This window comes from Maylandia zebra, linkage group LG5, assembly GCF_041146795.1.
Source record: "Maylandia zebra isolate NMK-2024a linkage group LG5, Mzebra_GT3a, whole genome shotgun sequence".
NCBI lineage: Eukaryota > Metazoa > Chordata > Actinopteri > Cichliformes > Cichlidae > Maylandia > Maylandia zebra.
This window is the reverse complement of record NC_135171.1, coordinates 18,650,529-18,664,597: the sequence shown is the minus strand read 5'-3', so window position 1 is coordinate 18,664,597 and position 14,069 is coordinate 18,650,529. Positions and strand designations below refer to the sequence as shown.

The 14,069-nt window shown below is 41.4% G+C and overlaps 1 protein-coding gene across 3 annotated transcripts in view; it reads left to right on the top strand.

Moving 5' to 3' along the window:
* Nucleotides 1-11,613, top strand: part of foxp4 (forkhead box P4) — a 93,240-nt gene extending 81,627 nt beyond the window's left edge. For all 3 annotated transcript variants that reach the window (XM_076883927.1, XM_023154476.3, XM_023154475.3), the window contains 5 exons: nucleotides 19-120; nucleotides 3,191-3,312; nucleotides 3,929-3,995; nucleotides 5,057-5,229; nucleotides 5,844-11,613. In XM_076883927.1, coding sequence (XP_076740042.1) covers nucleotides 19-120; nucleotides 3,191-3,312; nucleotides 3,929-3,995; nucleotides 5,057-5,229; nucleotides 5,844-5,994 — 615 coding nt within the window. In that variant the 3' untranslated portion in view covers nucleotides 5,995-11,613. The remainder of the gene's footprint in view (nucleotides 1-18; nucleotides 121-3,190; nucleotides 3,313-3,928; nucleotides 3,996-5,056; nucleotides 5,230-5,843) is intronic.
* Nucleotides 11,614-14,069: the final 2,456 nt, after the last annotated feature.

The following is a 14,069-nucleotide window of genomic DNA, read 5'->3' as shown; positions in this document are numbered from 1 at the left end:
ATTTCTCCTTTCTTTTAGGCCATTTTGGAGTCCCCAGACAGACAGTTGACTCTCAACGAGATTTACAATTGGTTTACACGGAAGTTTGCCTATTTCAGGAGAAACACAGCCACGTGGAAGGTAAAGGCACACCGCATGCGCCTTTGCACTTTCCCATTTGTATGGCTTTTGAATCCCCTCCGTATTGCAGTTATACTAATCTCTGGTTTTGGTACAACACGGTATTCAGTGAATCTAAAATAAACGAGAGCAGAAGTAAAACGAGCCAATTAACAAACTAGTTTAGAGCTGTTTAGATGATAGAGCAAAACAAGCTGGGCCATATCTAGTAAATGAAAGTCTGGAATTCAGCATAATATTTTGGCTAAAACAACAACTGGGCTGGGTTTAAAGCTGATTATTGCACATGTAAATTTCGTCTGTGCTCTCTGCTGAAGCCCCTAACCCAAGAAGATGCAAACTTATTAGATGTATTTGAAACACTGAAAAAAATGACTGTACTTTGCAGTCAACTGTGTCAGTTTAAAGGCCTAACCTGAACACTTACGTAGTGATACGAGTACAATAACAGTCACGGTCTGAACACCCCTGCATACGCAGATTCTTAGGCTGACTTTGCTCAGCACCCACCAATATGACTGATTTGACAGTTATTGGCTGTTTCTGTCCTTTATGAGACAGTTTTCCTCTGCTCTCTTTCTTTCACGCTTTCCATTCCTCTTTCTTTATCGCTCCCTCTCTCTCCTTCTTAGGACTAAACAATTTTCTCACCTGCAACGCGGCACATGGAGTGTCGACCCCACTTAGTCAAGCAAAGACACTTCTAGCTGTTATGCAGCCTCATTACAGAGAAACACATACAGAGCTAACACACACTGCTCATGATCGCACACTATATTGCCCATTTCTCCCTCTTCATCCTTCTCTCTAATACACACACACAGACACACACCTGGCCTGATCTCACCATTGTAGGTGACCCATTTTTACTGAAACCTCACACTAATTTGGGTGTCAGAAAGAGGGAATGTGAGGAAAGGAGCGAAGGAGTGAGAAGGGGACGACCACGGGCTTCTTCTAATAGCCCAAACCAAGGAGGGAAGAATGAGATGAAGACAGAGGGAGAGTTGTGCAAATGGTTAACACAGGCTAGCCAGGAATATCTTTACCTCCTCATCTGACTTTTATGAATTTTAACTATTAATGTCTGGCGTCTGCTTCCTGTGCCGCTGGCCTAGAAGACCTTTAAATATAGCTCTGCATGGCCTTATGTATTTATATAGCAGCCCAGTGAGTCAAATGGGGCCGTAGAGATATATGTCCTTTAATAAGCCGTTATATTTCATGAGCAGAGCAGCGGTGTCAGGGAGTGGAAGTCATTGATCAGAGAAAGAGAGGGGCAGAAAATGAAGAAGAGATGGGAGAGAGAAAGAAAAAGATGATTGAGAGAAGAGAGGAAATGAGTGCTAAGTGTTTTTTCAAGGTGCTGCACGATGGGCTGGGGTCTGTTATTTTTTAATGTAGATTCTCATAGTAATAATCTTTTTTTTTGTAGGTGTTTTTCTTTTATTATTAAATTTAAAAAATGAAATTTATGTTGAAGAAATGCAATCAGGGCCAAATTAGAGGCTGTACTGGCACTTGCTTGTTTGCTCACTACATCTACTTTATGTAGCATCACATGCAGGTAGCCTGGCCCTGAATGCATCAAGTCAGAAACATCAACGTGTTCAAATATTAGCAATATAATAGCAATAGGACTCGGATTAACATCTGTGAACCTTCAATGCTTATTTTCTCTCATTTGTGAGGTACACAATTGGATCTTTCTTCCAAAATTTCAACCCCCCCCCCCCCCCCCCCCCACACACACACACACACACACACACACACACACACACGCACACACTTCTCCCAGCCGAAGGGAGTGGAGATGAGTGGCACATGTGCTGTGACCCACTGTAAATGACTGCTAATGTTTTAACTGGGAGAATTAGGCTTTCATCACGGAGACGAATGCAAATCGCACTGCAATAGCACTGGCGTCTGGAGTGTGTCTGTGTGCTTGTGTGTGTGTTTGCGCTGTCAGGGTGGCGGGCAGAGATTGGGGTCAGACTCATTTACAAAACTTAGCATCACGGCTCGGGGGTTGAGGGGATGCGGGGGAGAGAAAGGGTTCCTCCACTGATTATGGCTTGTGTAATTACGTGTCTGTGTGTTTGTATGTGTGTGAGTGTGCGCGCGCATGTGTGTATCTGCGTGTGTAATTACGGCAAGGAGTGATGCATGCCTGGCCTGTCCCTCCCTCTCGGCTTAGAACAGCGTGTCAGAGAGAATATGCAGGATTTAATTATAGACGAATTAAAATTGGTAATGAAATTGGGCATGAACAAACTACAAATAGCAGATGAAAAGGGAGGCCTGTCCCTGGGGGGTTGAGACGAAGATAGCGGTGTGCCCGCCTGCTTGGCTGTCTGAGAGCTTGTGGATGTGTGTGTTTCTGTGAGAGTGTGTGTGCTGATGATGACTGATTAGAAGCATTCTGTGATAAAATAACAGTACTAGAGAACCGCTGCCTTGTGTTAGCGCTGCACAGGGAGCTACATTGAGGTGCAAAGCGATGGCTGAAGAAGTTGCGGCTCCTATCCTTAAAGTCGCATTACTTATTAACTTTTGATGGAAAGCTCGTATTCTTGCCTCCAACTGGGTGACAGACTTAGTGCAAGGGTAGAAAAGTGTGGTTACGCTTTTCACTTCCTGTTACAACTTTTGCATTACACTTTAGGTAAAACCGAAGACCACGGATGAAATCTTACATGAAATTAACAGCAGTCATCAGGAAACATTAGTACTACTAAACCAGTAGTAGTACTTATTAAATTCATCACTTTGCGGGATAAGTTGAGAAAGTGTTTTACAGTTATTTCAATAAGCCTGTGCATTAATTCAAAATGAGGTTCTTCATCCCTTTTGGAACATTTATGAGGCAAGAAAGGAGGCCGACTAATTTTAATGCTAAATTTAAAAAAAAAATGAATAATCGTTTCTGCAAAGAGAGTCCAAGGAAAGTTAAAGCAAAATAAAACCTGAAATCTCAGCGTCAAGTTAAATATTAAACAATGAAAATGCAATAGTAGCTGATTGATCCTCGGTGACTCTTTTTGCCTCTTTTCACTCTTCGTCTCCTCAGAATGCCGTGCGCCACAACCTGAGTCTGCACAAGTGTTTTGTTCGTGTTGAGAATGTGAAGGGGGCCGTGTGGACTGTGGATGAAGTTGAATACCAAAAGAGGAGACCACCAAAGATGACCGGGTAAGCACCACACACATACACAGAGTCAAGTGAACACGCTGTCACATGCGCACGCACGTTTGCTTTCTTGATGCACGGTTGAGGCTGATGTGAGTGTGAGCTTATCGGTGCTGGCACTATGATTGCTTAAATGGACCCACTATTATTACCGAGAGGCCAACTCGGGAATCAAGTAAAAACAAAGTAGGGGCTGCTGGCCATTAATGTACATACTGTGTGTGTGTGTGTGCGTTTTTCCCTGTTTGTCGACTCCATTAGTAAGCAGCTGTGTGAGATGCAAGACAGGAAAAAACCTTGTTAGCGCGTGTAAACAGATGTTCTTTCCAACCACCAGAGAATCCAGGGATAATTATGCACACACACCTGCACACCAGATATCAGAGACTTTCATGTGCATGTTTTTAGCGTCTGTTTACAGTCTGTGGATATTTCAGTAACAAACATATTTGTGGAATTTGTTGCAACGCTTTTGGTGATGTGACATCTTTCTCACATGTGTATGCAATCTGTGATCCTCAACCTCCTTTTTCTCCTTGTTTGTGCTTGTGTGTGTGTGTGTGTGTGTGTGTGTGTGTGTGTGTGTGTGTGTGTGTGCGTGCGTGCGCTTTATTTGTAGAAGTCCCACTCTGGTGAAAAACATGATTTCAGGACTCGGCTTTGGATCCCTAAATGCCAGCTACCAGGTAAGGCTCCTTCCCCCTACCACCCCACTTCTCTCAATCTCTTTTTCTGTCTCCACCTTTCACTCTCTCTTTCACACACACTCACACACACACACACACACACCTAGTAGCCAGTCATAATCAAGGACACTAATATCAATTCCCTCTTATAATTAGCCAATTCCCTAACGACGTTCACACCACCTCCCCTCTTCTTCCTCCCACATTAACACACAGTCTCACCTCCCACCTCGCTTTTTCACAGACGCGCCACCTTCATCACCGCGTGCGCGCCACAAGTATGCAAACACACACCGGACCCACCTCTTCTCCTTGTTTTAGTGCAGATGTACAAATCAAAAATGCACACACACACAGACACACACACATATGCGCATGTGCAGTTTTGGAGACCGAGATGATTTATAGCAGCAAGTAGTTGTCAATTAAGGTTACTGCATAAAATTATCGCCTGCCCTAGAAAACTCACCTCTGAGCCACTGAGAATTCCTTTTGTCTTTTTTCCCCCCTTCTTCTGGTGAGAGGGGAAGGTGGGGTAAGTATACCAAGCAGGGCCCCAACCTGTGTCTTCAAACATCTGGATTTAGAATAGCGGCCGAGGCAGCTCTCTTTAGTTCTATTCTCTCTCCTGCAGATGCGGAAGCTGCGCGGTGTGTGTTTAGAATGAGGTTGTAGCTCAGTCTCTCTTAACAACACTGCTGAGACTTTTGTGTCAACACACACACGCACTTATGACAGGGACTTAAATGTAAAAGCACAGACCTTGATATGGAAAGCACTGTATGTAAGTGCCCCCTAGTGGTTTGTCGTGCTCACTGGCACTCTGTATAGAAGAGCTTTAAGAGGTACAGAAAGGAAAATCTTCCTTATCATCCAATTACATATTTTAGGCAGACCTCCATGTCAGCTCGGTTTATAAAAACACTCTAATATCATTAAAGATTAAATATATCAGTAGAGATGTTTCTATTTGTCACATTTCTTTTATAACTCCACATATTTTTTCTCCAAACATGATAACTTGTATATTTAAAGTGACCACACGGCTCGCTTGTTTCCAGGCGGCTCTGGCAGAAAGCAGTCTGTCCCTGCTGAACAGCCCACCCCTGGTGACCCCTCAGTCTGCGCACAGCCTCAACATGCTGCATGTGGGCCACGATGATGTCAGCTCCACTGTGGAGCAGGTCAACAGCAATGGCAGTTGCAGCCCCACGCTCAGCCCTCAACAGTACAGGTATGTGGTACATAAAGGCGCACGTGTAAACTCCCACATGCAGAACATACAGGTGCTGCCAGGAAAAACAGGATGCCCATAATATTATGTCCATATGCTAAGCGTATCGACACAGATATATTTTTGGTTTAGTGTGGGAGAGCTTTATGTAGATGCCTAAATTTTAAAATTCTAAAAAAAAAATTTTTTAAAGTGGCAATATTAAAGAGAACCTTGTCCCCTGGGTTTAAGTAAAAAGTAGACTTTAAGTAAATGAACAGGTGTCACTGAAGAGTTTAAGTTCTATTATAACCTAAGCAAATTTCCCGAGACCTCAATCACAGAAGTAACTAATCTACTGGTTACATTTTACAGGATACATCAGCCAGCAGCAACAAAATATCCCATTTCCCAGTGCTAATGTGTGCAAGTTGTTGTATCAGGAATATTGCAGCTCATTAAATAAAATTGTATAAATGCAACCAGAAGCTATCGTAAACCATGGCAAGACTTCTGGAAACAGGAAATCCTTGTGGCATATTTAAAGATTATTTTTTCTTCTTTTCAGCATTTCAAAAACTTAAAAAGTCTGAAAGACAGCATCTGATGATTTGTTCTTCCGCTCTCTCTTCCAGCCACCCAGTGCATGTGAAGGAAGAGCCCACTGAAGTGGTGGAGGAGGACAGCCGGTCAGTATCGCTCCTGGCTGGTGTCACACACAGCCTGCCATTGCCAAGCGATGAGCGTGACCTGGAGGAGGATCTTCCCACAGAGGAGCTGGAGTAGGACAGATCTCAGACAAGCCGGAGGGACGGGACTTTTTGAGACCAATCCCCGAGCCCTTCTCGCCCGTGTGAAGAGGAAAAAAATTACCAACAGTACACTTATGAGAAAACAGATAAGAGAGAAAAATAAGAGAATGTTCTTTTGTTTTTAAGAAAATTCAAGCAACTAAGGATGACATTGAGTAACTTCAAAAAAACAACAAAAAAAAAACAACAGGGTTAGATGACCTTCGTTACTTTCAGACACAAAAATAAGACTGTGGAGCACTGCTTTACCTCCATGTGTTGCTTTCTCAACACTTGGCTCAAAGGTATGACACCACTTAATGCATACACACTCACGCAAACACGCACACACACTCATTCACTTGTCACACCATGTCTTGTCATTCTCCCTGGAAAAATTGCCCTCTATGTAGAGAACCTCTAGAGGAGTGGACATAGACACAAACACGCGCGCGCACACACACTCTCTCCTCCTCGGCCTACCACCCTGCATACACACTCCTCTCTGTTGTCTCGGGCTGCCTGGCTAGCCATTTTATCTCTACGTCAGTTGAGAGGACACCTAGATGTGTGTGTTAGAAAGAACACACACGTACACACACACACACACGCAGAGGATCATGTGTATATAGATGGGAGCGGTCATCAGGGGCTGTGCAGTATACCTCTCCTTCTTCGCCCTAGTCCAGTCACTTGCTTTTTCCATTTCCTTTGATCCGATTAGACTAAAACTGTTGGGCTTCTCGATGAGGAGGAAGGAAGAATACTTACAAAGATTACCTCCAACAGTACTTTAACACTTCTGCAGAGCAGGCACCCGCATCCACATCTGCGTGTGACCGGCCCTGGTCCCTGCCCAAACTTCTGCCAGCAGCAAGACACTTAGTGAGGGACTTCTTTAAAACTCTTTGATTCTATGTGGGGAAAAAAAGAACACACATCCCTGCCCCTCCTGCATCCTCTCCCATTCCACATCCCCACCCCCAGAAGACTGCAGGAATAGGACCGTTTGGTGCTGTTCTTCTTCTCTCGTCCATCTGCAGATGGAGTGATGTGCACGGAACACGTTTGAGAAAGAGAAGAAAAAAGAGGGGAATCTGTAAGAAACGATGGAGAAAGTGTCTACCAGAATATTGTGACTAGAAAAAAAATGAAACTGTTCATGATTATGGAATATAACAAGAAAAAAAAATGTGTGGTAGCTTTTTGTCATTTCCTTTTTTTTTAATTTGTTGTTGTTATCATTGTTTATTTTTGAGGATCAATATTTCCAAGGTGGCGTTTTGACGTACCTTTTCTATGGATGCTGTTTATGTTTTTTGTATTGTAAGTTGTTTAGTTTACTCTGGTTGTTCACACCATTCCAAATGAGTATTGGCAAAAAACAAAAAACACAAAAAAAAGCTCAGTATTGTCCCAATTTACCTGATCCTTTAATCCCGCCCCTTTCCCTTTCTGTCCCCAGCGTAGCAGGCAAGAAATTGGGAGATAGCACTTAAAGTTGCCGTTGTCCAGACAGATTATTTAACAGCTGAATCTTTTTTTTTCTTCTTCTAATTATCTCTCACTCACTTGCTTTTGGTTGTGTATTTAGTTGGGAAATATCCATGATGCTTTAAAACTATATATAGATATATTATTATTGCAGTCAGAGAATACCTCATCCCACAGAGGTTCTGCCTGGAACTGTGTCCAAATCGTTAAAGAAATAAGGGGGGATTCTTTCTGGGGGACACCAAATGTGGCAACTCTGCTCAGCTTCGATTCAAAGCTCTGTGGTTGTAATAGTTACTGTGTAGAAGCTAGCTGCAATTCACTGTGTGAGTTTATGTTAAAGGAATAGCACGTGAGATTTCTTTGTTTCCATTAGCAGAAAAGCATTACTGTTCTCTACAGTGCCATACCAAATTTAACATTTATTTTGAATCTATTATCTGCCTATTCCCGTTTTTATTTTTGTTACAGGTAACCAAAGAAATATGTAGAAAACCAAAAACCCTGTAGTTCATTTTTCCCTCTGTTTTTTTTTTAAATTCTTTTATTTAATTTTTTTAAGAACTGTCCAAAAGTCAACAAACCAGGAGTTTGAATTCTTATTGTTGTATTCATATAACTATTGTGTTGAAAAATTATACCTGACTTACAGTGCTGACCATTCCAAAAACCAAAGTGTGTAAAGCAAACTACAATTTGGAGACAGTTAGGAATGACCCACATTACTTATGAGGCCAAAAACTAGTATTAACAAACCTCGCACAGTTCCTCAGAAACACAGAAGAAAGAGAAAAGCACTTAGAGATGAAGCCCCGTCTCTCTCTCTCTCTCTCATACTCAGGCTCAGCTGTGTTCCAAACACAATCCTGGGAGTGGCCCGACTACAGTGTGAGCAGGCCTAAAAATAAAAAATAATATAAACACTCACAAGGCATTTGAACACAACAATTACCTTTCTGTCTGAGATTTAAAACAAAAGGTGAAATGGAAAAAAAATCTTTGAAACAGCTGCTGTTATATAGGTACTTTATATTGATACTGTTGAAGTTTTAAATCCATAAGAGAAAGCTCTTTACACATAAATGTTCAGCATTCACAGGAAGAAGTTGTGTACTGTAATCTGCTTTAAAAAAAAAGTGATATCTTTGGGCAGGGAGGAGTTATTCCAAATATCTATTGATTATACAATAAAGAGGGAACAATGGAAAACAGCAAAAATATACCAATGTAAGAGGAAAACAACCAAGGGACGTTAAGTAATTTTAAAGATTGGTTCCTATTTTAATGTTTTGTTTTTATTATTATTATTATTATGTCAAACTATCTCTTGCACTTCAGATGGGTTTTGTTATTTAACGAAAAAAAAAATCACATTTCCGACGAGTTTGCGTTCACACAGGACTGTTTCCTGTCACATTAGAGACTGATTTATTACAAAGTACAAAGTGGCAGACAGAAATCTTGAAGTGAGATTAAAAACCAAAAATAACACTACCTCCTTTTCAAAACAGTTCAACACATAGCCAACGGGAGACTGAAATCTCTTAAACATTGTTTTCTCCATTCATCCTCAATGATGATTTAAAAAAAAAAGCCAAAATTGTTTTAACGCTTACTTTAAAAGTGGCAACAAAAAAAGTATTTGGTGATCTGGACTCCCTAATACATCTGCTTGAGCCCAAAAAAACAAAATAAAACATAGAGGCGTTTCACTTTCCATAGATTTAAAAATGACTACCTCTCCTTAAACCACATCTGAAGCACTCTCTACGTCTCCAAATGTGCTGTAAAGTGCTCATTATCTATGAACAGTTTTCTATCAGCTGTTTCAAACTGACCATACTCCTGTACCCGATTAGCATCGAGCTATGTGAACAGCCTCTCAACTGTGTGCTTTGACTGTACGTGTGCATATTCATCATCAGGCGCAGCTCTCGGCCAATGAGAAGCTGGTCATTAATGGCTGCGTGTTGTTGCAGGGAGCTGGCTGTCAGATGTAGTGATGGGCTGAATATATTAGTGCCACACACACAAATAGACACACACATGCACACACAGAGGGGTATAATAGAAGTGTAGAAACAGGGCTAGGGGTTAGTGCAAACGGAGGCTCTGACCATCCAGATATCCAAAGACCCACAACACTGCAGCACCCCCTTTCACCAAAACACTCACAGAGACACTGAGAGGACTAACACATCACTACTAGTAATATCCAAACTAAGAGGAACTGCTGCATACAGTACATAGATGATCTCTGACTTGTGCTTTAAGGTACACCTGTAAACAAAGCTGTTTTATAAAGATGTAGATTGTTCACAGGTCACCATGTAACACTTCTGTTCTTTCTCCACCTTGGCATAACATGATGTATTCTTGTATATTGATGCTTGGCTTATCTCTCCAGGGCATTCTTTCCCATTTTGTCCTTTGATTTTTCTCTGTTGGGATTTCTTTCTCTTTTCTTTTTATTTTCCTGAACCTGTTTAGCTATTGTAAAGCTTTCAGCTCTGATTCCTATACTGTACTGCTAATGCAGAAGTATATGTATTTATCATATTAAGTGCTGCAGGTATCTTGGTTTAATAGTTTGGGGTTTTTTCCAATGTTTTTTAGGTTTGTTTGTTTTCGGTTCTTCATAAAACGTCTGGGACGCTGATTTTTTTTTAAAAATGTATTATCTCTTTAAAAAAAAGAAAAAAATGAAAAGAACTAAAGTTAGATCAGTGGTTTAGGTAACACCTGTTTGTATATTTATCTTAGCTAGGTCTATTTTGATACTTTTTTGTCTCTGTACTGCATTTATGCATTTTTAAGGAAAGAAAAAAAAAACAACATATGGAAAACAAACTAAAAAGTTTCTTCATTATGTATTGATACCTCAGAAGGACTTTTTTTCCGCAAAGACAGGACCAAAACCTCTGAAAAGAAAAAGAGAAAGAGGAAAAAAATTTTACGAATATGTAGCCCCTCTCTTGCTTTAAAAACTGCGGAGCTCTAGAAAGGTATTGCTGTTGGTCCTTTCAGGTGCCAATATGTGTCCCTACTCCCCTTGACCCCCTCCCTCTGACCCCTGACCCCTGTCATTCCTGTGTTGAACTCCGACCCGCAGAGCTGTCAATCATCTGCAGGTGCCGTGGGGGTGTCACTGAGTCAAACACCTGGCAGGTGGTGACCAGCCAGAAACCTCATCTCCCAGTCCCACAAAGGCAGATCAAAGACTGACACTGTTGCATTTTTGATACTCGTCCTCTTGCGCAGTCTCAATACCAAAATGTGGAATGACTCTCAGAGATGCAGCTCATCCTCTGACTACCAAAGGCATTGCAAGCAAAACATTGCTTAGTCCAAACTCTTGAACTCTAACCAAACTGTAACCAAACCAATGCCACAACTTTAACCAAACAAAGACCAAGCTACTTCCAAAACTCTCCATCGACTTCACTGATCACCTTTACTGATAGCTGTTATCTCGCATACATCCACGTAATGGTGTTGTAGGAGCAGCCCACATCCGGTTGACTGGTGACTAGCTCAAAGGACATGGGGAGATCAAATCGTAATGTGTGATTGGACAGTTCTGAGGTGTCATACGAAGGGGAAGGGACTTTCAAAGTGGAGCATTTGCCTGACGGTATTATCAAGTAGATAGCCAGAATCTGATGGAACTACCACTTCAGCTCTCCTCTGGTTAAACCTTAGGAATGTGTGTACATTTTCAGCAGTGACTCTTTGTATTGTTTCTTAGTTCAGTTTACCTGTTTACCTCTCTTTATCCTTTGTTTTTGTTTTATTTGTTTTATTTGTTTTAATGTTTCTTGTTATTTGAAAGTGTGACCCGAGGAAGAGGTGGGAACAGGGACTGGATGGTGGCTTTAGACAGACAGTGGAGCCCAGACCTCTGACCCTCCACCCCGGGTAGCCATGTAATGCCAGTCACTGCCCTTTCCTTCATGCTGTATAAAACACACACATATATCTGTGTATTTGTAACCTGAATCTTCTTGTGTCTGTCCATGCAGACAATAAAAAACTGTACAGTAGGTCTAGTTGCATGTAATCTGTACTAATTATTGACAATGGCATTATAAAATGCAATAAAATACTTATTACAATGTCCTATTCTGCATCCTTGTTTCTTCTCTAGTGCTGTTGAGTTATCTTAAAATATCGATGGGCTGGACAGTATGGATGATGCATAAGAGTTAGATCGGAAATGTTATGGGTTAGTTGGGCACCTCTTCGGTCTCTCAGGGTTTAACTGAACCAAATCATCACTGCTGAAAGGCTGATAACAGATGTTTTATTAAAAAAAAACATCCAACTATTTAAACAAGCTAAATCTAACTGATAGATTTATACATAAAAAGATAAGTCTACAGATTTGATCAGAAACTGGCCAAACTTTTTTACTAATATTGAACTATGTAATGGAATTTCTTCTACTGTTTACCCTGCACACGCAAACACACACATGAAAGCTCTTATACTGTATATTTGCATGAAAACATTTTTTCAAAACTGATCTTATCCGTCTGAAATACAATCAAGATCCTCTCAATTGAAATGAGCGCCGTGTTGCCACTTCCATATTAATCCTTTGCGATTGGCAGGTTTTATTTTAGTGTCTTTATGAAGAAAATTAATGTCTTTGTGTAGCAAAAATGCAACCCTAGACTAATGTCACATAATCGTTAAACAATCTTAATCCTGTCCCGAGTTGGAAGCTGAACCATATGGAAGGCCTTTAGACAGTTCAAAATGTGATACAGAGAGTGGCCACCAGGAGGAGTAAACAAACCAGACAACACAAGCTGCAACTCATAAACACAAACCCAGCAACAAACATTACTGGGGTCCATTAACACGTTCTGACCAACAGAGTGGGCCAGAGAGTGTGGAACAAACACTGAGTGAACGATCTGCACTGTGTGTGGCAGTGGGAACGTCATGAATACAGGTGACTGAAGTCTCATTAGGGTTTATAGCATTGATGATGTATAAAAAATGCTTCTTCTTTTTTTAACCTTTCTGTACTTTTAGCTTGCCCACCTTCTCAGTTTTTACTTCCCGCTCTTTACCCGTGTCTGTCTCCCTCACAGGTTTGCAGCATGCCCTACAGCTTCTCTTTAAACCTCAGCTCTGCATCATGGATATGTTGCCACAGGGAGAAAAAATGGAAACTGGATGGATGTTTTTTTGGAAAGTTGAAACTTTGTTTAATCTTGTGCTTTTATTGAACTTCTGTGTTAGTCAGCTGGGAGAAAACTCACTCTTGACGCTTAAATCCCTGTGACATTTGGTTTTGGTAGAGACCCTATTCTAAGCCTATTATAGGCTGAAGGCACACATGCACAGGCATAAAAACACACTCACTGGCATGCACACATTATGAATACTAAACAGAAACTTAGTACCATATACTTGTACAAGGTGAGCCAGGGTGCAGAGCAACACAAAGGGGTTATTCTTGGCGTGGGATGGTAGTATTTGGCACACACCTGAATCTGAACCTTGGCACATGTTTCTTAATGCTCATCTGGACAGAGTAAGCATTAGGAGGCCTGAATGTGAGCGTGCTTCATACATTTGTTCGACAGTCCGGAGGTGGATTGTACTCTCATGCATCTGCCTATCTGTCCATGTGCATGAGCTTGCGATGCTAAATCAATATGCATGTTTGTGTGACTGGGTGCACGGGTGGGTGTGAAAGGACATTAGTCCCAACAGCATGGAGAGCACTGAGGTCCAGGCAGACCCTGTGAGTCACAAAATACATTTACCCAGAGCAATGCTGACATCTCTGTCTCTCCCCTGTTCACTCACTCTGTCTGTCCCTCTCCCTTCTTCCCCTCAATGTCTGTGGCTGAAGCTGTGGGCTAGGCTCCAAACAGTGCACTGACTCACTGCAAACAACACATCAGTGTATATCTGCTGCTGCATGCATCCACATGGATCTGTTTATTCAAGGCTAATGAGCTTAGACTCTTTCTCCTCTCTGTGTCTACCATAAAAGACAACCCAAGAGGTTTTTTTCTTCGCTAAAGCCAAAAGAAAAAAGCACTGTAATATACTTTTCCTTACTGGTGGGCCACTGTGCATTTGCCCCTATTATATTTAAAACAATGTAACAAAGAAAAGCATAGAATTAGCACCTATTATTGCATGCAGTGTGACTCAGTTAATTAATCAAAATTTGTTTTGTCGGATTTTGCTTGTAATTCCACTTCAGCCGACCCTGCAGCAGCACGTTTAAGTGAATATGACATTTTTAAAAACTGGTTTGGCTTTTTGTATGATCCTGTTAATAATAAACATGTGGAAATACACTGAAATAGCGTTGCTTCTCTTTGTGAAAGCCTGTTGACCCAGAGGCATGAGCTCTGGTTTACGTGTGGATTGTGCAAGTTCTCCATATGCCTGAGCTGTTGCTGTTTGCTCCCATGGTCCAGCCAAATAGATGTTAGGTTAATAAGCTATTCTAAATTGGTTGTAGGTGTGGATGTTGGAGTGAATGGTAGTGTGTCTTGCTGTGTTTTCCTTGTGTATGACAGGCAATCTGCATGATGTCAGCAG